At 44.6% G+C, this 22,463-nt stretch overlaps 1 protein-coding gene across 3 annotated transcripts; it reads right to left on the bottom strand.

Annotated features, from left to right (window-relative positions):
• Nucleotides 1–1,807: 1,807 nt before the first annotated feature.
• akt3b (v-akt murine thymoma viral oncogene homolog 3b) lies at nt 1,808–16,870 on the bottom strand. 3 transcript variants are annotated; one of them, XM_070911974.1, is made up of 13 exons: nt 16,764–16,870; nt 11,250–11,375; nt 11,045–11,156; nt 9,011–9,164; nt 8,796–8,927; nt 8,325–8,390; nt 8,016–8,084; nt 6,914–7,036; nt 6,662–6,790; nt 5,825–6,039; nt 4,405–4,492; nt 3,705–3,807; nt 1,808–1,893 (listed from the first exon to the last, which is right to left on the bottom strand). In XM_070911974.1, the coding sequence occupies exons 1-13, from the start codon at nt 16,807–16,809 to the stop codon at nt 1,808–1,810; spliced, it is 1,449 nt and encodes a 482-aa protein (XP_070768075.1). In that variant the 5' UTR covers nt 16,810–16,870. The 3 variants fall into 3 exon arrangements, with proteins under 3 accessions (XP_070768075.1, XP_070768082.1, XP_070768090.1); XM_070911981.1 differs by having other exon boundaries at nt 9,020–9,164; XM_070911989.1 differs by lacking the exon at nt 6,662–6,790.
• Nucleotides 16,871–22,463: the final 5,593 nt, after the last annotated feature.

The raw sequence follows: 22,463 nt of genomic DNA, 5'->3' as shown, positions 1-22,463 counted from the left end.
CTCAGAGGAGTTGATAGGTTTGTATTTCTGAACAGGCTAACTGTTTCCCCCTGCTTTCAGTCTTTCTGCTAAGCTAAGCTAATAACCTCCAGGCTCCAGCACCACACGGACATGAGAGTGGCATCGATGTTGTCGTCTCACAAGAAAGCAAATTTCCCAAAATGTCAAACTGCTCCTTTAACACGCTCATGTTATCAAGTATGTTATCTCTGTTGCTGCTGCTCTCATCAAACTCTCTCAGCGTCCAGAAATATCACAAAAAATATTGGCCTGTTGGATGGACGAAGGAGGAACAGCAGCAGGAAAACGAAGGGTTAGAAAGCTTTTGTTTATCTGCCCATAGAAGAACTCGAGGGCCTGAACGACTGATGTGGATTTAGTTCACAATGAAGTAGAAGACTCTCTCTGTCGGGTTTATGCTACACGAAGCAGACTTCTAGTCTTGTCCTTTTGTAGAAACTGAAACACTTCGCTTCTGTGAGACAATTAAACGCGTCTGAAAACGGCCTCCGAGTGGCAGCTTCCAGCTTCACCCGACGTCAACTGCAGTTTGAGTTGATTTAGTTTGGAGTAAACTGCCGACTTCATCAGTCTGATCAGCACAGAGAACTCACAGCTGTTTCCTGTTTCTGAGTGTAAATATATAGATGTGTGTGTGTGTGTGTGTGTGCTGTGACAGCATATGGTTGACCCCCATGTCCCACATACATACATTACATACATACATTAAGCCACATTTCCCTGTGTAAACACCCATTCCACTAGTCCTACAGCTACGATGAGGAAACAGAAGAGAGGAGGTGAAGAAGAGGAGGAGGAGGAGAAGAAGCGGTGAGAAAGCAGAGAAAGGCCTCGTTCCCCTGCCGGCTGTGGAAAGCTGGAGCGGTTAGCTGAGTTTGAACGCGGTTGTGCTCTGTGGCGCCTGAGTGAACTGTGCAGTTTCTGGCAGTTTAGTGTTTCCTGTTTCAAAGTAAAAGAACAACTTAGAAGTAGAGCGCGAGAAAAAAAACACGTGGGTTGAAAAAATACGAGAGCAAAGAAGTAACACTGCAACGATGAAAGGAATGATACAGACTCGTCCATTCTTGTTTTCTCTCTTTCTTTTGTTTTTTTTTTGTTTGTTTTTTTTTGTTTTTTGTTGACCTGTAGACGGTGATTTTCATTGCCATGGGATTGGGGAATGTGCGCTGCCATGGCAAATGCATGAGAAAGAAAATACTTTTTTTTTTTTGTCGTTTTTTTTGAGTGAACCACGAGCCATGCACTTATTCTCAACTAAGAATGACCCTTCACAACCCCGAAACCCACCCGCCCTCTCCCAAAAAAAAAAAAATCACCCTGTCGGTATGATACGAAACATCTGCACACGTAAGGCAACATTTTTGGTTTTTTGTTCCCTAAAACGGCTCTTCCAAACCAAGTGCAAAAAGTCAAAAGAAGAAGAAGAAGAAGAAGAAGAAGGGCAGAAACAACAAACAAACAAACAAAAAAAAAAAGATTAACGCAACCCGGGTCGACAACTTAATACTGACGGAGAGAAAAAATAAATAACAAAAACATTGCCTTCTGCAGTAAATAGCGCTGAAAATGTAGGAGACTTATTTTTTAGTGTGGGGAGACCGGCTGGAGTCTATCCCACTGTGCAAAAACCTCTTTTAAAGTCCCTAAAAAGACTTCTCCCCGTCTGTGAGGAGGCAGAGAAGGAGAAAAAGAGGGGAGACTGGTATTTTTTTTTCCTAAAATGGCTACGTGTTTTCCTCAAAATGGCCACGAATGGGGACGATACTGGCTGGCTGGGCCGGAGCGCTCACTCCCGCCCGCTGGCTGAGTAGGAGAACTGTGGGAAATGAGGCCTTCGCTCGTTGTCCGCCGCGTCCATCCCGTCCTCGTCGTCTGTAGAGAGAGAGACAGAGACGTGTTAGAGGCCAACACAAGCCAGCCTGCATTTCCCCAATGAAAGATATACGTATCCACCAGTCCACTTTGGTTATATACAGTCTGTGGTGGAGACGTGTCGGCCATCTTTATATACAGTCTGTGGTGGAGACGTGTCGGCCATCTTTATGTACAGTCTGTGGTGGAGACGTGTCGGCCATCTTTATATACAGTCTACAGTGGAGACGAGTCGGCCATCTTTATATACAGTCTGTGGTGGAGATGTGTCGGCCATCTTTATATACAGTCTGTGGTGGAGACGAGTCGGCCGTCTTTATGTACAGTCTGTGGAGGAGACACGTCGGCCATCTTTATATACAGTCTGTGGTGGAGACGTGTCGGCCATCTTTATATACAGTCTACAGTGGAGACGTGTCGGCCATCTTTATATACAGTCTGTGGTGGAGACGTGTCGGCCATCTTTATATACAGTCTACAGTGGAGACGTGTCGGCCATCTTTATATACAGTCTGTGGTGGAGACACGTTGGCCGTCTTTATATACAGTCTGTGGTGGAGACGAGTCGGCCGTCTTTATGTACAGTCTGTGGAGGAGACACGTCGGCCGTCTTTATGTACAGTCTACAGTGGAGACGTGTCGGCCATCTTTATATACAGTCTGTGGTGGAGACGAGTCGGCCATCTTTATATACAGTCTGTGGTGGAGACACGTTGGCCGTCTTTATATACAGTCTGTGGTGGAGACGAGTCGGCCGTCTTTATGTACAGTCTGTGGAGGAGACACGTCGGCCGTCTTTATGTACAGTCTGTGGTGGAGACGTGTCGGCCATCTTTATATACAGTCTGTGGTGGAGACACGTCGGCTATCTTTATATACAGTCTGTGGTGGAGACGTGTCGGCCATCTTTATATACAGTCTGTGGTGGAGACGTGTCGGCCATCTTTATATACAGTCTGTGGTGGAGACACATCGGCCATCTTTATGTGCAGTCTGTGGTGGAGACGTCGGCCATCTTTATATACAGTCTGTGGTGGAGACGTCGGCCGTCTTTATATACAGTCTGTGGTGGAGACGAGTCGGCCATCTTTATATACAGTCTGTGGTGGAGACGTGTCGGCCATCTTTATATACTGTCTGTGGTGGAGACGTCGGCCGTCTTTATATACAGTCTACAGTGGAGACGTGTCGGCCGTCTTTATGTACAGTCTGTGGTGGAGATGTGTCGGCCATCTTTATATACAGTCTGTGGTGGAGACGCGTCTGCCATCTTTTTATACAGTCTATGATGTATCCTAATGATTCTTCATGTGTTGCCACATGCAGGTAAAAATGTCCACCTGTCCAACACTTAAAGTTTACCCATATTTTGGATTAAAGTTGCTGATAGTAAATATTTTGTGTCCAGATTGAATTAGCTTATTCCAAAAATGTATAAGTAAATATAATATATAAGTATAATAATCCGAAAAACAACATTCAGGCTGTCATGGGACTAGGGTTCAGAGGCCAAACATCGTGACTTTTTAAATCGGTGAGGTTATTTTCTCAGACTTGACGAAGCTTCTCCAGAAGATGTTATACAAAAGTGTTTCCACAGACTGAGTTGGGCTCAGAATGACCAATAAATTGATATTCATGTATAAATTGGCCTCTTTAAGCCAAAAGGAGGCAGGTTCACTTAAGAAGTAAAACAAGCCTCCATCATATCAGCAGTAAACTACCACACTGAGGTGTTTAATCAGTCAGCAGCAGCCTGATGCATCAGACCGGACAGCCTGGCGTCAGTGCAGGTAGAAACACGTCCTTACATTTTTCCGGCGGAGTGATGGTGATGGTCTGTGCTGTGAACTCCTCGTCGAAGTAGCGCGTGTCTGTCTCTGAGCTGACCTGGGGCTGGAAAGGTGGGACCAGCTGGAACGGACAGGAAGTAGGTGAACAAGGTGAGTTTTCTGCCTCCAACAAGACGGCGACAGATGCTGAGTTGGTTGTGTGACAGTTAAAAATACCGAGCATGGTCAGACATACTGTGTATCCATTAAATTAGCACCAGCACTGGTGTTTAAATCAGCACTGGGAGGTTTCCCAGTCATAATTATGACTTGGACGTAAGAACAGTATTAGAAAGGCAGAAACAAGTTTGTTTTTTTTAAAAGAAAAATTGAATCCAAACCAAACCATGTGACTCCATCAGGTAAACGACTAAACCACATTCATTTTCTAAATATTTAATGTGCACATGAAGCGAGGAACAAAGAGCTTGACTGACACGTTGCTGGGAAGTTAAACAAAGAGAAGAAGACGTGCCTGGTTCTGTTTGGACTGCTTTATGATGAAATGAGATAGAGATGAGGTAATTTTTTCTTTTCTGTTCTATTTTGGAGTTTACATCCCAGCCAGACTTCTTTTGAAAAATTAGGTAACCCTGCTACCAGAATATCTCAGGTACACTGTTTGAATAAATTACCACTGAAGATCGGATGACGTCTCGCAGCTAAATCCTGCTCTCACCTTCTTGTCGTAGACGTCCTGCCAGTCGACGGTGCCAAAGAAACTGTGTCGCATGATCTCCTTAGCGTCATCCGGTCCGCCGCCCAGCCTGTCAGAAAAGAGAAGAAGAAGACGTCGAAGTCAGACATCAAGCACTGCTCTTATAAAGTCTCCATCAATGGAACCAGAATATCCACCTGCTACTGATCCCAAAATAACTCGTCCGGGTGAACGAGTTCGCTCTCTGAAGCTGCAGTAGCCTCTTTTCACCAGTTTCTTCATTAGAGACAGAAAAGGCCTCGGGGATAAAGTGGGAAATTAACAGCAGCCACCAGCCAGTTTTGTCAAACAGCACTTTTGCTGAATACCAATTATCATTTGGAGGTTTTGTTCTCGTCTTAACATCGGCGTGGCCGCTGGAATCCGATTCAAGACACGTACTCGCCTACAGGGCTGCGAATGGCTTGGGCCCACCAGCCAGTCCACTAGGCTCTGCTACTGTTGGCTCCCTCACTATGAGGGGGGGCCCAGCTGCCGTTCAACAAAATCACAACTGCTTGCGGTCCTGGCTCAACAAATGGCGGAAGGAGCTCCACGTTGACATCAGGACAGCAGAAACTCTACACCGTCGCAGACTGAGAACTCCTTCTGTTTCTGTATCCATGTGGTTGAATTACTGGAAGTCGCTTTGGATAAAAGTGTCAGCTAAATAAATGTAATGTAAAATTGATACATGACCATCTCTGTTAATATCTGTGTATGAGGACATGTACAGTGCTTAAAACCCTCGGCCACAATGACGGCCCGTCACCAAGAGCAGAGTTAATAATCTTTGGGAACTCAAAACATGTGAGGTACCCTGAGGAGTTTTCTTGTAAAAGGGGAAAGATTACATTTGCTGTGTCTCACCGACACACTATCCTTGAGATTTTTAAATAATCTAAAAATGTTAATTGACATGCAGTGCTACATGTCTTGACCCTTTACGATCGTCAGAATAGCATGAAACCACCGTCAGGACTCAGTGTTACGTTGTACTAGCGGTCCGCAACTTTGCCTGCACTATTTCAACCTCCTCAATGTCAGAAAACCACCGGATGAACCTCAGAGGGGTCAGCATGTTTTTTCCGCTCAGTGCAGTTTGAATGATAAACATGTGGCAACTCCAACTGGTTGATCAGGGCACCTGCACAGGAGCGTTATTACATCCCTCCAATGGAGCTCATCTATGGCCGCTGAATAGAAGTGGCTGCTGACACCACGTCTGTCTGCAGGCTGCACAGGACGGGAGACTTCACAGTGACAACCGCGACGCATTTTCTTCCTTTCCAAGTTGATGAAAATGAGTAAGAAAACATGGCATTGCACAATGTTTATTATGGAAGCCTGGTGATGGTGTGTGTGTGTGTGTGTGTGTGTGTGTGTGTGTGTGTGTGCGTACCGTTTGTTGGGGTCCTTGATGAGCAGCCCTGACAGCAGCGACTTGGCGTCGGCCGACAGGGTTCGCGGGAACTTGATCTCCTCCATGAGGATGAGCTCGAACAGCTTCTCATGGTCCTGGTTGTAGAACGGCAGGCGGCCGCACATCATCTCATACGTCACCACGCCCAAACCCCACCAGTCCACCGCCCGCCCGTAGTCGTTGTCCTCCAGCACCTGATAACATACAATACTATTAAACCATAAAGTCACCAGTATTTCCTTTAAATTTGCTCTTAAGAAGCTTAAAAACAGGGAAAGAAATTGTTGCTGCACTGAAACTTAATATTTTCTGTATCTGCAGGTGCAGCTGTTCATTGGAACGACATCACACTCTCATTGAGTGATGGCGTGTATTAAAACCCAGAGAGGCCTTTTTAACCATCGTTCAAGACCAACCTGCGCATCTTTTCTTTCGAGTGTAACTTTTTTCGACCCCGACATATCTGATATCCTCTTTCATATCCTTTTAATGGAAAAATAACTTTCAAAATCTCCACCAAGATCCACATTAGAAGAAGTGAAATTAGTTTGAGACATTCTACTTTTCTTATAAAAAAGAAACATTTAGCCGCCCATTAGAGGAACTACATCTTCAGGGTACTTCCACATTGGCTACCACGTTAAGCTGGTGGTTGCCGCTTAGTGACAAACAGACAAACAGTTTCTTTCCTGATTTCTTCACAGGACAAAAACAACAAACTTTCTCAGTCTCATTTTTCTGGTTGTTAATTATTTATAGGCAACATCCAAATGATCTAACTTTTGTTCTACTTCTTTGTTTAGTGTGACCTCTGACCTCAGGAGCGAGGTACTCTGGTGTTCCACAGAAGGTCTTCATGGTGGCAGTGTCTGTGATGCCTTCTTTGCAGAGGCCGAAGTCTGTGATCTTGATGTGGCCGTCTTTGTCCAACATGAGGTTCTCCAGCTGATGAGGAGGACAAGAGAAATAAAAAACACAACCCTTTGTTTTTCCATCTCACGTGCACAATCTGGACGGGTTTCTACAGGTGACACTAATAACTGTAAACTCAGAGCAGGTGTAGTTTACCTTTAGGTCACGATAGACGATCTTGGCAGAATGTAGGTAGTCTAGAGCAGAGACGATCTCAGCGCCGTAGAAACGGGTGCGGTCCTCCGAAAAAACTCTTTCTCTTGACAAATGGAAAAACAGCTGCCAAGACAAAAAAACAATTTAAGTTCACACCCCTCAGACATCTCTGTTGTTGTACTAAGTTGATTCATCCAGTAATCAAGATCAAAATCACTGCTGGATACTTCCTGCAGTGGAACCCAGGAGGGGCTGAGAAAGAACACACAGTTTCACTCAAAACAACGGTAGGTTTTGGTTTAAAGCAAATTATACTGTGGATAAAGGAAAGCTGGCGTCACACACGCAGTACATGTACACAGTACAGAGCCAGTTCTGAATCAAAGCCCATTTCAGAAATAGAAAGAGTAAAACGCCTTCAAAACATTCAATGAGCTGCATTATTAGACATACTAGCCGGCCTGTTTCTCATTAGACAGAACATAACGCAGAATATTCATATTGAATACTGTATATTTGTCTCTAAATAGACACTGAAATGGAGCATAGCGTTAGTTCAGGCACAGCACTGAAGTCCCGTTTGCATTGGCTGACTGGCATGCTTCATGAGCACAGGCTGAATCAGCTGACTAGTAACGTCCAATCATATTCATGCAGTGTACAGCAGATGTGTCTACGCTCACTGCCTCCACCTTATGAGCCAGGCTTTTTGCTATTGTTGATTTAACAAAGACTTGTTGTTCATGGATGTGTTTATCTAACTAACTGTATAATCATTTCTAATAAATGGCCGACTCCTCGATGCACGTGTCTCTGACTGAGAAGGAATGAATAATAAGTCCTGAGGATATTTTGCATCTCTGTCTGGTGCCTTGTAATTGATAAACCCGACGGAGCAGACACCCCAGTCCTACAACTCTCCAAATAAGACTTAAAGCCACAGTGAGAGGAGTGACTGCTTTCTGTTAAAGCTCTTTGAATCTCACCGTGTTGTTAATCAACATTCTTCAATACTTCTTGAAATAACTCCCATGTTGAAATAAGACGGAACATCTGCCAGCATCAAAGACATTTCTTTAAAAGCGATTCACTGATCTCTCACCTCTCCTCCGTTGACGTACTCCATTACAAAGCACAGCCGATCTTTAGTCTGGAACGAGTACTTCAGAGACTGCAACACAATATATACACATCTTTTAAACTCAGCCGAGCTCAGCCGTTTCTTTCAAACACATTGTTTTTTAAGAGCAGAAGCTTTGTGTTCTGGATTCAGTGCATCCTTCCTTCTTTGCACCACACAAAAGAGACTTTGAGCTGAAGTTGGTGGCCACTGCTTCTCTTTTTAAAACCGAAAAGTAACACAGGTGTGTCTTCATGTAATGTTTCGTGCGATCTACATGCTGATACTCACAGTTAGGAATGGATGCCGAGTGTTTTTTAATACCCTACTTTCTGTGAGTGTGTGAGCAACTTCATCCTGTGACAAAAAAAAAAAAAAAGAAAAGAGAAGAGGGAGTGATTAATCAGGAGACAAAAGGAGCTCGTCTGCAGATGATTTCTGGTTTTAGTCAAAAGGTTGAGGGTGGAATTGGCAGGGAGGTGAGTGAACGTCAAGCTAATGCCAGTTTATCACCAATCTGTAATATCTTTCTAAATATGAACCTCCTGGACTAACACTTACATGCCAAATATTTGACATTGAACTAATAATGCATTTAGATCTTCTGCTATTTTCATTTTAACCAGTAATCTTAGTGTTGGTGTGTACTGCATTCAAGTTATCAAATGAATTAGTATTCAAAAAAGGTAAACCGAGATATAAAGTGCTTTACAGACAACAAAACAGCAGCGGCAAGTAAAAGCTGAAAACATTAAAAAGGACCTTGGCTATGATGACTTCCTTCTTGAGGATCTTCATGGCGTAGTAGGTGCCACTCGCCTTCTCCCTCACCAGAATGACTTTCCCAAAAGTGCCTTTGCCCAGAAGCTTCAGATAGTCAAAGTCATTCATTGTCTGGACAAAGAAACAGAGGGATGGTGTGAAGAAACTGGTTCTCCACCATTCAACGCACTCACATCCTCGTCTCATACTTTGACTACACTCACCTTTCGTTTGTAGTGGCTGATGGAGGTGTCCATCTCCTCCTCGTTGACGTTCTCGATCTGGGAGGTGGGGCTGCACAGGATGCCCTCCTCCTCCTGCTTGGCCAGAGACTCAGCTACCATCTGGATGGCCTCTGCCCACTCGTCCCTGCAGAACACAACCACAGGTTAAAATACCAGCAGCAAATCTCTGGAGAAGCCCAAGAGAGAGACTAGCTAGCTAGTTGAAACTATAGACGGTCACATACATCTTATAACTGCATCGAGAGATAAGCCTCCACACCTTTGTACCTGCAGTGCTAACTACAGCTGAAACTGAAGAACTGAACACTCAACAAAAACACAACCCGTTGAAATAGCTTCAAGGTGGACTTATAGTTACGGGGTTAAGCTACGCCTCAGCACCATCTCAGAAGACGTGCACCATCTCAAAAAATGCAGCTACAGCGGATGCAGAGATGCCACATACAGATCACAAGAACTGTGATTGGTCAGCTTCATCTGCTCCTGTTTCCGATGCCAGTGGAGATTATTGATAATGACGACCAAGATTAAACAAGTTGAAAAAAGCCTCAGAAATCGCCTCATTTGGCTGGCGACCTTTGTTGCATGTCATGTCATTTCCTGTCTGCCTCTTCACTCTCACTTTGTCCAGTAAAGGAGAACCCCCCCCCTCCCCCTCCATCACAGTGAACACATACATAAACATGGGAACTGCACAGCATTAGACGTCAGTAATACGTAATGCATTCAGTAATGAGACACAGCAAACCTTCTCGCATTTATAAGTGAATGTAAACACAGGCACTGTGGCACCGTACGACCTGCGATCTGACGCTTTACTATAAATCAATGATAATGCTGTAGGCTTCGACAGTGGGACTGCCGTTACGCCCTTCTGTCAAGGATGAATCCAGCTTTAGCAGGACTAGCCTATCAACAAAAGGGTTCAGGTTTGATTGAGCGCCCTCAGAAGAAGGTCTCTGCTTGTTTTAACCTGCCCGCTGCACCGAAGAGGCAGAGTTTATCACATGAACGCATTTAAAGTGCTAGAAGGTCGGCTGTCAATCACAGGAAACACATAAAGATAAATTCTGATATCTTTTATTTCGCCTTTCTGAAACTGAGGTAAAGTTCACCCGTCTGCTACCAAATGGACAGTAAATAAAAGCAAAACAGAAAGTTTCTGAATCCAATCCAACACAAGATATCCAGCTTCCTAAAAACCTACAGACCTGCTGTGACGAAACGGCCGCTGCTCACGTGCATGTCGGAGGTTGGAGGATGTTGTTAGCCGAGTCTTATACATAACAAACCATAGAGCATCAGGTAACAAGTCATATAATGTATACATTATATTGTGTTTTGGAACGAAATCCTTCAAAACTTGGCGCCCAGCCTCGGCCCCCACACCCCCCGCTTCCTGTCTTTCTTCTCACTGTGTTGACAGACTCCTGTTGTGTGAAGAGACTTTAACACAAAAAGCCTCCAGTCTGGTTCAGGACTCAGAACTGCAGATTTGTTTGGTCCTGTTAATAGTGAGTCCTCTCTTCTTCTTTTTTTTACATCACATCTTTATTTAGTTTTTCAGTGCACAGGCAGCCAAGAGTTAGCCATCACTAACATAAGGAAAGCCGATGTGTTTCACAGCCGAATATCTGCATGAAGGAAATGAAACCTGCACAGCACGTTTCCTTCGATTCGGTTAGATATGTGCTCCTCATCCTCAATACAAACAAAAGAGGTTCAGTAGCTACAGCCTAAATGTACAGACACAATATTCATTCATTTCACTACAACACTATTTACAGATTTCCTTTTCTTTAGAACCTTTTTTTAGAAAAAGATTGACAGGTGGTCATTTCTCTTTCATTACTAGCTCAGAAATAACAGTAGCCAGTATGTTCCATGATATTTATAGATATATTGTTCATCGGCTGGTTTCGCCTCATTTCTCCCTCTGATGGATTAAATACTCATATGTGAGACAAACTGCTGAGGAGGAGGAGGAGGAGGCTGAAGGCTCACCTCTCATCAGGAGTGTCGACGTGAAAAGTCCTCTCGATGACGGTGGTCCACTGCAGACAGCGGATGATGAAGGTGTTTGGCTTGGGCCTCTCCGTCTTCATCAGCTGACATTCTGGAAGTCACACAGAGATGGATGCGAGGCGTTACACAGATATTTCTTTTTAGAGTGCGAGATGTGTGACGAAGGCCTCTGTTCGCGTCTCACTTGCTACAGAGAAGTTGTTGAGCGGGTAGGCCAGGTCAGAGTCCTGTGGTTTGTCCTTGTAGCCGATGAAAGAGCCGTCTGTCTTCAGCAGAAAGTAGCGCGGTCGCCAGTTCTTGATGTACTCACCTGCAGGGAGGAAAACAAGCGACACCAACAGGTTACGGAGCAGAAAGCAGCAGAGGCTGGACGTAATGAACGTACAGCACAGTCACTTCGTTCCACCACATCATTCAGTCTGACATCATGTTCATGTTCATGTTAGCCGTTTGCTCAGACTTTTTTCTGACTTTGTGTTTTGTATTGTCTCTTGTGTATCTGTTGTTGAGTTCTGTCTTTTAAAGGCCCATCTAGGGACGCCGTGGTTTGCAGCACTGATGTATGCTGCATACTTCTCCCTATACAAATAAAAATTAAATCAAATAAATAAAACTAATCGGCAGTGACTGACGTGTCTGTCCCTCTGACGTCTTGTTCAACCCACAGAAGCTGTGCTAGCGGTTGCTAGTAGCAGTAAACTTAAAGAGTAACTTCACACCAGGCGCCAAAAGCGTTTTGCTGCCCTGTCTGAACGTTTCAAGCCTGTTTCACGTCTGACCAGACCCAGCATCACTGCTGACTGATGGGATCCTGGAGTGGGTACCACGTGGGTGGGGTGATGGATATATCACTGAATTAATTGCAGGTGGATTATTTGGCTTCAAATCTTTTATTTTTTCAGCAATTACATTACAGTTACAGAGCCAGTGAGCATCAATTTGGTTAAAAAAAACCCACATTCAGTCCAGTTTTCAGTCAGCGCTTGGTGGGGGATTTTGTGTTTTTCCACATTTTTAAGTGCACAGGGTCGGACTGTTTCATGTACGTGACATGAAACTGGCTCAAACAGTAATAGTTTCACAGGTGTCTCGTAGAAAGCCGTGTCAGGAATGTAAACGAGCTCACAGTTCTGGGCCAGGACTGAAAACATGAACCAAATCCCAGCTACTGTAGTGGACGACTCATCACTTTGAACTGCTTCATTTTGCTTTTCTGCTGCATGTCGTGAAATAAAACAAGTTTAGAAGTGCAGAGCATTACACATTTTACACTTAACAAGGAAACTTTAAAGTCATTCGTTATGTTTTATTCTTTTTTATCGCCAGCCTTTTTTTTGTTTCTCTAATTTCAGCTTTACCCCAAACGTCAGCCAACAAATTCAGAGAGAAATACTGCATGAACACAGTGCTTATTCTTATTCAGCAGCCATGAAGTGTTGGCTTCCTGCTGATCCGGCTGATTTGTGACACAATTACAATAAATGTTGAATACATGAATATGTCGTGGTGAGATGTCGACATCTTACAGTCACTATTAGCGATCAACGACTGAACTGAACTGCCTCAGCATCCATCCGGCAAGTCAAACTCTGACGAAACTATTCTCACACATCTGATGACTCGCACAGCTTCAGAACAACAGTGTGATGAGGATGACAATGACAGAAATGGGATGAAGTCAGAAAACAGTTCAAAGCCGGTGAGCAGCGGACGAAAAGTAAGTCAACACAGGCACATCTGTGTTGCTAAATAGTTTGAGCTGCCAGTAACGGTTTCTTTCTTCATTTTCCCAGAGCACAAGAAGACGTCTACAATCACTGACTAATTGGTTTGTCACTAACAGACGGTCATTCATTCATACTCCACAGAGGATGAAACCTTTCCATTTTAAAAGACCAAACAGGGATTTTACATTTCGGGTTAACTGTCCTCTCCTGGAAATCTGTAGCCTGGCATCAGCAGAACAATTCACAAATGCAAATCAGTCTGGGACCTAATTATCAACAGGCGCAGACCAAACTGCCTCTGGACGCTACGACCAATCAGAGCAACGAAACGCGTGACGTAGCCGTAGGCTGCTAGGCTAGGTAGCTAGTTCCAAGATCCAATTAATTCTAGTTCAACATAATACACAGACATTTGGCAAACCCACGAACACACTGATGCATGCTCAACGTGATACTGCCACTGGTTTCGACAGCAGGCAGCTGTAACACGCCAAGAAGGCGCCAACAAGTTACGAAGAAAACTGCAACCTGGAAAACACGGAGGTGAATCGTATCTGGGGAGGGCTGAGAAAGACTCAACTCGACCCAATGCAGGCGCTCGCTCCCAGCACAGAGGCAGGACCGCAGACCGATCAGTCACATTAACTCTCATTGTTGTGTTAAAACAATTTCACCAACAAATGTAAATACAACGTCCTCATGTGTAGCACGCCGGCTACGTCAGAAAACAGCAGTCCAGTCAGAGCGGAGAATGTAAATGACATACTTAATGCAACACAGAGCTACGGATTTATGAACGCAGCGTTAAACCTCGATGATACACAACGTTGTTTTGGTGATAAATGTAAATGAAATGTAAATAGAAACAAAAGTCCTTGAAATGGTGACCTCACGCTTCAAGACCAACCTCCTCCTGTCCACACGCTAAAGTGCCCACGAGCAAGACACTGAAAAACATACTAAGTCGCTTGTTCCCGTCTTGTTCTCCTATGAACTCAATGACCTTTCACTTTGACTGATTCCCCATTGGTTTACAGTTTAAATTGATTCCTCACTGTCCCGCCCAACATCCTGTTCAACAGGAAATACCTGACCATCACATTACAGAAGTAAAGATGCAACTGTCCTAACAAAGGCTGAAACGGATCCATCAGTTTGTGACTACAATCATTAACATAGCATTTCTAACAACATAAACTCAGCAGTCAAGAACAATAATGTTGCTCCACATTCAAAGTTTATGACTATTTTCTGTCTCAACACCTCGGTTTGCAAACGGTCCTGACGTGGAGAGCTGCTTGGGGCAGTTTCTCTAAGAGGGCTGTTAGGGCTAAATTAGAAGAGGTGCAATAAACAATTCAGGGACTTGTGGGGGCCGGAGAGGAAGGAACCAGTGTTAGGTCATCCTCTGTATGCTCATAGTGCCACAGAGAAACTTCCCCCAGCCTGCCAGCCAACAGCCCTGAGCTCAGACCAGACAAACACACCTCCAGCACACACACACACACACACACACACTAAAATCACTGTGGGAAATAACACACCAGCCAAGTGCAGCTCAGACTGGGCTGCAGCCCTACAAAGCCTGCCTTCTCTGCTCGCCGTCTGGCAGGTAAACAACCATTGTTTGGAGGTGCTGTTCTTCAAACAGGCAGGGTGGTTTAGGCCATGTCCACATCTGAGCCGCACAAAAACGCATCTGACTGAGGCCGGGGTTTCAAAACAACCAAAAATGTTGTTTTTCCTAAGCACCCTTAACAATGTATTCATCTGAAAACACTGGTCTTGTGTCGTAGTGTCGACCAGGAAAACAAAGCTTTTCTAAACTAATGACTGAGGCCAGCAGAGTTAAGAAGACAACTGTCTGTCACCTCGAAATCTCTTTGAGCTCATTTTGGATGTCGATCACAAAAACAGGTGTTGTCATCGGCCTGAATTCATGTTTCTGTTTTCAGACAACTTCTAAATAATAAAATGGTGATTTCATTGACGTGTCGGTGCAGCAACGCCCTGTTTAACAGGTGAGATTTCAATGGCGAGAACTAAACTGTGTGTTCAGATATACTGAAATACATTTTAAGTGGCCATATAAGTGACTATGGAAACAACTGAAAGATGCAGAACAAGAGATTTAGCTGGTTTCCTGTTCACTGTTCACTTCAGTGTGAGCAGAACTTTTCAAAAACAACAGCTGTGTTTCAGTTTCACACTACATACTAATTCTATCCCGGGTTTTAAGTATATTCAGAGTTATTATTATTACTATTGTCCCACAATGCAATGCACAGATGAAATGGAGGAGCTGCTCCGAAGTGCAAAAGATGAGAATTGTGGAGGATCGTGGCTCCAGGACCACCTCTGGAAAAGCATCAATCTTTGGAAAAACATTTGGCTTTCTCATTATGTGTAACAGAAACATGCCCATCCATTCAAATCTTTGATCATTTCACGTCAGTATAACATGGTGAAATATGTTCATTTCTTGTAAGACCAGACCTGCAAACTCAAGTGGGATGAAAAAGGGACGTTTCTGGACCCAATACCTGCAGGGGGGGTGTAGGGAAGTTTATTTTAGCATGTAAATGCATCATTCTGGCGCCCTCTGAGATGAAAACAGAGGGAAAAGATGCATGGAGTTCTGTACTTTTCTCAGTTTTTAACATGTGTACGAGCAGTCCACTTCACCTGCATCACTTCCTCTGTCTTTTGGGCTGAACCAGGATTTGGAGTGCTTGCTGCAGCATTTGACGCACACTAACTGACATCTGGAACAACTCTTGAGACCTACACAGTTCATGTTGGTGCAATATTTCACATTCAGAACGGCAAATTTTACTGAAAGTCTGCAGGTCTGTAAAAAGTAGTTTAAGATGAATGTGTACATGGAATGGGTATCTAAGTTAAAAAAAGCTCGAGGTTTTCACATGAATGAATGAATTTATGTGATGACATGTAAACTGTCTTTTCAGTTTAGTCCTGTAACATACTGGTCTCAGGTTCAATTCCCTCAACAGCTGTTGTGTTAATCTGGTTTCAGATGTCCTGGAGCAAAACACACATCTCCACCTGAACACTAAATGAACGAGTCAGCTAAATGATTAAAAGTAAAAATGGAAACCCAATGGAGGACGACAGAGAACAGCAGCCATCTGCGGCTGAAGACAAACCTAAAGCCACGCACCGAGATAGATAAATTCATTCAATTCGTAGCAGGACGGCACAATCCTGGTCAAAATGACTAAACCTGGCTGTCATGATGATGGCGATGAAGATGATGGTCATTATCTGAAGCAGAACATGGATCTTTTACATCTTCAGCATCCTGACAGCCAGTTTAAATGAACTGAAACAAAAAAAGCATCACTTGGACTTATCTCAAAGTCAACTTAAGCGGAAACCCTGGTTAATATTAGTGATAATACTAATACTGGAAGAAGCAAAGCTGCAGTCAACACTATAGAAACTTTTCATTTTAATCTGAAGCAACCGCCAGGCTGTTCACACCACACCTACAGCACTATTTATTCAATGATGGGGATGTTTACATGAATATTTACTAGGTACATTCAGAACAAACCAAAAGAACACTACATTACCCAGCAATGTCTTACTAATCTGTCTGTAGCTCCAAGCTCATTGGTTCCTTCTGAAGTCGTAACTCTTTAAAAACAGCTGCTCACTGTAGTTTTAAACAGGAGGGGACTATTTTCAGCGGCGGATGAATCCACATGTGGTGCTCTAGTGAGTATTTGGGGCAGCAGGACGGTGTGTGTGGGACTGAGTCAAAATGAACCACAGTGTGTGTGTTCGTGGTGACGAATACTTGTTTGTACATTTATTGTTGGTTTTCATCTGATTTGTTGACAAGAAGAAAGATACAGACTTTCACCCGCTCGCGTCTAATTCAGTAAAATATAAAACAGCTGGATGAATTATCAGCCGCTATAGATGAAAACATGAACCCTCCTCACCTCTTTTCTGGACCCAGCCTTCCTTGACGACATTCTGGTCGCTCATGGTGGCTTCTCCTCGTCACCAGTTCTCCCAGTTCTCCCAGTGTGGTGACGGTGAAGGGACAGTTGTTGGAGGGGGGGGGGGGGGGGGTTAGCGGGACAGTTTGTTCGGCTGAAGCTCAGTCAGCCTCCCCGTCTGACCGCTTGACCTCCGACCTCCAACCTCCAACCTACCTGCGTCCACTCTCGCCTGACCTCAGATCTGTCAACTTGTTCCCCACTGGGCCGTATGAGTCCGTAGTGTCTCTCTCTCTTTCTCTCTCTCTCACTTTCTCTCCCCTCCTCTCTCCCGCCGACTCCCAACCTGACGTTGTCTTGCTGTCTCCCGTCTCTCTCCCCTCCTGGTCTTCCTCTCCTCTTTTAGTTTTTTACTCCCCTCTTTCTCTCCCGCCCTCCTTGTCGCTCTCTGTCTCACAGTTTTCCTCACTCCCTCGTTCTCCTCAAACTTCTGATTCTTCTTCTTCTTCTTCTTCTTCTTCTGTGTTCAGGCGCTCCAGTGGTGAGTCAGCCTGGAAGGAAACGGAGGCAGAGAAATGAGAGAAGGCAGAAAAAAAAAAGAAACACACAGAGCAGGTCAGTGGATCGTTTCCCTCGCACAGCAAACACACTTATTGTTCAGAGCCTTAACACACTTCCTGCCTCCTTACCTCCTCTCCTTCCCCTTCTTCCTTGCCTCCTCACACTTTCTCCCTCTCCTTTCCTTTCTTTATTCCTTGCCTCCTCACATCATTCACCCCGTCACATTGTCTCCTCCTCCTCCCCTTCCTTTGTTCCCTCTTTCTCCTTCTCTCCTTCCTTTTTTACTTAACTGTTTAACCTCCTCCTCTCCATCCCTCCTTCCCTCACTTCTCCTGCCTCCTCCCTTTCCTTTCTTCTCTCATCAGTCCTTCACTAACTTTTACCTTAACTTTTTTTTTTACCTCCTTTTTCCCTTCCTTCCCCCCTTCTCACCCTCCATCCACATCGATCTTTCATTCCCTTGACTTCCTTTCTCCTTCCTCACAAAAGTCCACTACCTCCTTCCCTCCCTCTCTCTCTCTCCCCCTTCCTCCTTTCCCTCTCACCTTCACCAGCCCCTACTCTGCTTCCTTTCCTTCTTTCTCGCCTTCTACCCTTTTCCTCGCCTCCTCTCATCATTCAGCTCTTCACATCTTCTCTTCCTCCTCTCCTTCCTTTGTTCCCTCCCTTGCTCACTAACTCCTTCTCACCCTCCCTTTCTTTCCCTGTGCCCCCTCCATCAGTCTTATCACTTCAGTCACTTTAAGCTAAAGTATCAACATTTGCCGGTTTGCTGCTTTTCTTTTTCATCTAAGGTAGTAAATGAAAGTTCTTTGGGTTTTAGAGAGTTCGAAGACACTTTGAGCTCTGGGAAGTTGTGATGGCCATTTAACATCTCACAGACTAAAACAACGAATCAGTTAATTGAGAAAATAATCGGCAGTGATAATGAAAATACTGGCCTCAGTAATGTAATATTGTATATATTGTCATATACACATAGTCCTATGTAGTCCAATCTTATATCTATGGTATTTATTCTTTGAGTGTGTTTGACCAAAGCTCTGCCCTCGTGCACGGACCGGTGTCAACAGAGACACAGAGAGATTATATTTGCATTATTTCAAATAATTGCCCAAGTAAATTTGACCTGGGGCCTGTTCCCCTAAATTTGCAAGCAGTGATTTGCAACATGAGATCATTTCCTCTTGCGTAATGTTTCATTCATGAAAACAAATGCATGCATGAGCATTAACGTGCCATGTAGGACTTTCAATGTGCGACCTGCGTGTTAAGCAAAGCTCTAAAAACAGGCCGCTGATCAGTACTCTAGGCTGCACCTGACCTCACTTAATCCTCAGAGTCAGAATCGGGTTTGTTGGCTAGTAGGTTTTCTGCTTTGGCATTTTGGTGCATAACAATAAACACAGTAAGAGAAATAAAAAATATAATACAATATATTATAATTTATCTCTCATCTTTTGTCTTTTCACTTCACCCCCTCATTCTAATGTCTTCATGGGTGTCTCTCCGTCTACCTGTCTGTCAACTGACCACTCAGCACAGACAGACAGGTGAACAGCAGACAGACGCTGACAGCAACATCTGAACCCCGAACACACCTCTGTTTTACAGCAGCTGCATTTATTATACAGTCACATCTTACAACCTGCGACGGACTCCAGCGCTGCTCGTCATAAAGCGCCTAACGCTTCATATCTCAGTTTCACAGAGTCTGGCAGGCTTTTACTGTGCAGCAGCAGCAGGACTGTGAGGTACATATCCAAGACTGCTAACTTATTGCTTGTTCAACATATGTCTGCGTCTATAAGAGAATATGAAATGTTTTCTTGTTTTAATGGAGGCCTCTGACATCTGGAAACCAAAAATCAACACTAAAATGATTCATAATCATATGGTCCTCACATTTATCTCTCATGCTTACACAGCCACTGGACAATGTGTAGTAGTAGCAGTAGTGGCAGTATCAGCATCAGACCATCCATAAGCTGCACACCAAACGCACTGAAAAGTTGGGAGTTTTTACAGGAACAGTACCGGAGGTAAACATTAAAAAATCTCTGAGAGATTAGTTGTAGGCTGCTTCGAAGTGAACCAACGAGCTACGAGATGAATCACATACATTTTCTGTTCAGGGGTTTGAGATCATGTCGTCACGATAGAGACGATGAACAATTTCACGTCAGCGTCCAGCCCTACTCCACTTCATCAGGAAGAAGCGAGACACAGCGATGAATCGCCACAGTACATTGTGTTTTTAAATGTTCGAAAGCATTTCTATTGCTTTTGCAAACCACAGTGTTTGAAAGGTGCCTTGCCTACATGACTTTAGAGGTAAATGTTCAGTCTCACCACCAATACCACGATGATTCATAAATGACTGTCATGTAATATATCACACATCACAGAACTGCCCATAAAACCTATATAAAACCATGAGATAACCTCCTACTGGTATTTTGCAAGGAATTTAATAATAAAACATGTTTTTTTTTAATAATAAAGTCTGAGTCAAACTGTCTTTTCCCCACAGCTCCTCGTGGCTAGCCATTTAATACATTATGGGTAATAATCACATTCCCTATGATGACTATGAATCATAATTTGACATTTCGGGCATCAAGCTATAAGCAGCTGAATATGTTTTGGTGGCAGACTGGCCATGTTCCTTCAATGCACAGCGCGCACACAGACCATCAACGGGGAGATCCGAGGCTGGAGAACAAATGTGAGCCCTCCAATGACAACAAAAACAATGGCTGACAGGAGCAGCCGTTGTATATTTCAGAAGCCGGCTCGGAGCTGCGGCCCTCGGCACCACAAACATCCCGCTGTCTCTGATTTATTGGCCATGATTGGGTCCTGCACCGCACACAAACAAACAAATACTGAAACAACAGCTTTTGTTTCAAGGGCGTGTGGTGTCATTATCTGTTACATAACAACATCCGCTCGGCGTGCTCCATTATATTTTAATGGGCGAGACGCGAATAAATGTCTGGCCGTGACTCTTGTACCGACCGGTCGCCGTGAGTGGCAATAAAAAAGCTGGCACCCGGTGTGAAATGGCAGGGTCGGTGAGACGGTTGTGTAAGCCAGGCTGGCCTGTGATGGCTCGGCTGGAGGATGCGAACTAGCCAGGGATGCTAGCGGGGTGGTGGGGGGGGGTTGACGCTACCGCTAATGTTAGCCGGCTAGCTAGCTGGATGCCTGGCTGGAAGGCTGGCTAGCATAGCAAGCTGGCTAACTGACAGTCGGTGGCAGGCGACGGGGCCGTTTGGCGTGATGTTATTTTTTAATCTCTGAGACGAAACAACTCCGCGGTTTATCGGTCGTTTTGTTTTTCATCTCGGGCAGAGACGCGACGCTGTGGTTTTGAAGGGATGGGAGACCGGGGAGGAGGAGGAGGAGGGGGGAGGAGGAGGAGGAGGAGGAGGAGAGGGGGAGAAACAGGGAGGTTGGGGGTGTCGTTCATCACGGAGATGGGCCGAGGCCAGACGGACGGTACCGTTATCATTACTAGCCCTCCCCTCCCTTCTGCAGCAGAGGCAGCAGCATCCCGGCGCCGCATCCCTCCCAGACTGGCGAATGACGAAGCAGCAGCAGCAGCCCGCTAACAGCAGCTAGCTAGCATGCTAACCTCCGCTCCCACCCGCTCCGGGCTCGAGACAAACCCGCTCACCGTGCCCCCAAAACGACGACCCCAACCTCCTCCCCCCCCCCCGCTTCCCTCCCTCCTCCTCTCCCTATCCCTACAAACAATTCCCACTCCCACCCACAACACGTTATGGCATATTATAATAATAATTTCACCTGGTAGTCGAAGAATGATAGGGATGCCCTCCTCCTCCTCCTCCCCCGCCTCTATGGGCACTGGAGCATCCAACGGAGTAACGTCCCTCAGTGGTGAAAACAGGAGGAGGACAGCGATGGATCCATAGCCGCCGATGCCGTGTCCAGACCGCGGAAGCCGAAAAGAGGAGGGTTTTTTTCGTGTCCCAGACAGACAGACTGCGGCGGCAGACAGACACACGGACAGACAGACAGACCCGTTCGGCTCCTGCTCCCTCCGCAGCTCCGCCAGGAAACCTCGCTCGGCTCCGAGTCGGCACGTCACGTTCAGCCAGATCTGACTGGGAGGACTCCTGCCGCCTTCAGGGGCTGTCGGAAATATGGCGGCTGATAGTGTCACTGAGCGAGCCAGCTGGGAGACGTGACTGAACCTGGGAATTTGGGCCACTTCGTCCTTGTCTTTAAATTAAGGGGCTAAAAATGAGGACACTGAGGTCGTGTCCAGGAGCTGTAGCCAGGATTTTAGAAATACTTGGGTCCCATCACCCTTAAATAACTTTGACAGAAACAGATATAGGTCTCTATCAGGGCTGCAACTAACGCTTACTGTCATTATCAATTAATCTGACAATTATTTTCTTAAATAATTTATTGTTTAGTCTACAGAATGTTAAAAAAAAATAGTTAAGAATTGATATTCGCTAATTCTCCGATTCAATTTGCTTGTTTTATCCAACCAACAGTCCAAAACCTAAAGATGTTCAATTTACTGTCATATAGGAGAGAAAGAAAAACAGCAAATATTTGCATTTTAGAAGCTGAAACCAGAGAATGTTTACCAAAAGGATAGTCGTTTATCAAAATAGTTTCTACGAGAGATTTCCAAAACTGGGTTAGAAGGTCACAGGTCCAACACGTGCCAGTCTTACCAACTGAAAACACTTGCAGATGACTCATAAACACCAGTGGGAATCCTTTTTTAACCCATGAGCTTGGTTTCACCTTGTTTCATCAAGACATTTTGATGGGCTGCAACTAACGATCATTTTTATTCATCTATTTTCTTTTTCTTGAGAGTGAAAGCTCATTCTTGACCTTGTGAAAACAGTAGTTTGACAAAATAATCATAAGTGAAGGTACATTTAGGAGATGTTTTTCTGGAGTTCTGTGAGTTCATCTCACAGTGTTCATCAGCAGACTATTATTTTGTTTATTATTATTTTATTTTGTTTAATTATTTCTTTTATAGGTTAATTGTTTAACTTATAAAATGTCAGAAAATAGTGAAGAAATTACCATCACAATTTCCCAGAGGCAGGTTTATTGAAATTATTTGTGTAGTCAGAC

Source organism: Enoplosus armatus, chromosome 2 (genome assembly GCF_043641665.1).
Source record: "Enoplosus armatus isolate fEnoArm2 chromosome 2, fEnoArm2.hap1, whole genome shotgun sequence".
NCBI lineage: Eukaryota > Metazoa > Chordata > Actinopteri > Centrarchiformes > Enoplosidae > Enoplosus > Enoplosus armatus.
The sequence above is the reverse complement of the archived record's forward strand: the minus strand, read 5'-3'. Positions and strand labels throughout refer to the sequence as shown.

Coding starts and splice junctions, on each gene's coding strand:
- akt3b (XM_070911974.1), bottom strand. CDS start 16,809: ATGAGCGACCAGAATGTCGTCAAGGAAGGCTGGGTCCAGAAAAGAG. Junction 6,791..6,913: donor TCGTCTATCGTGACCTAAAG/GTAAACTACACC, acceptor CCTCCTCATCAG/CTGGAGAACCTCATGTTGGA. Junction 6,040..6,661: donor CAGAGTACCTCGCTCCTGAG/GTCAGAGGTCAC, acceptor GTATGTTATCAG/GTGCTGGAGGACAACGACTA.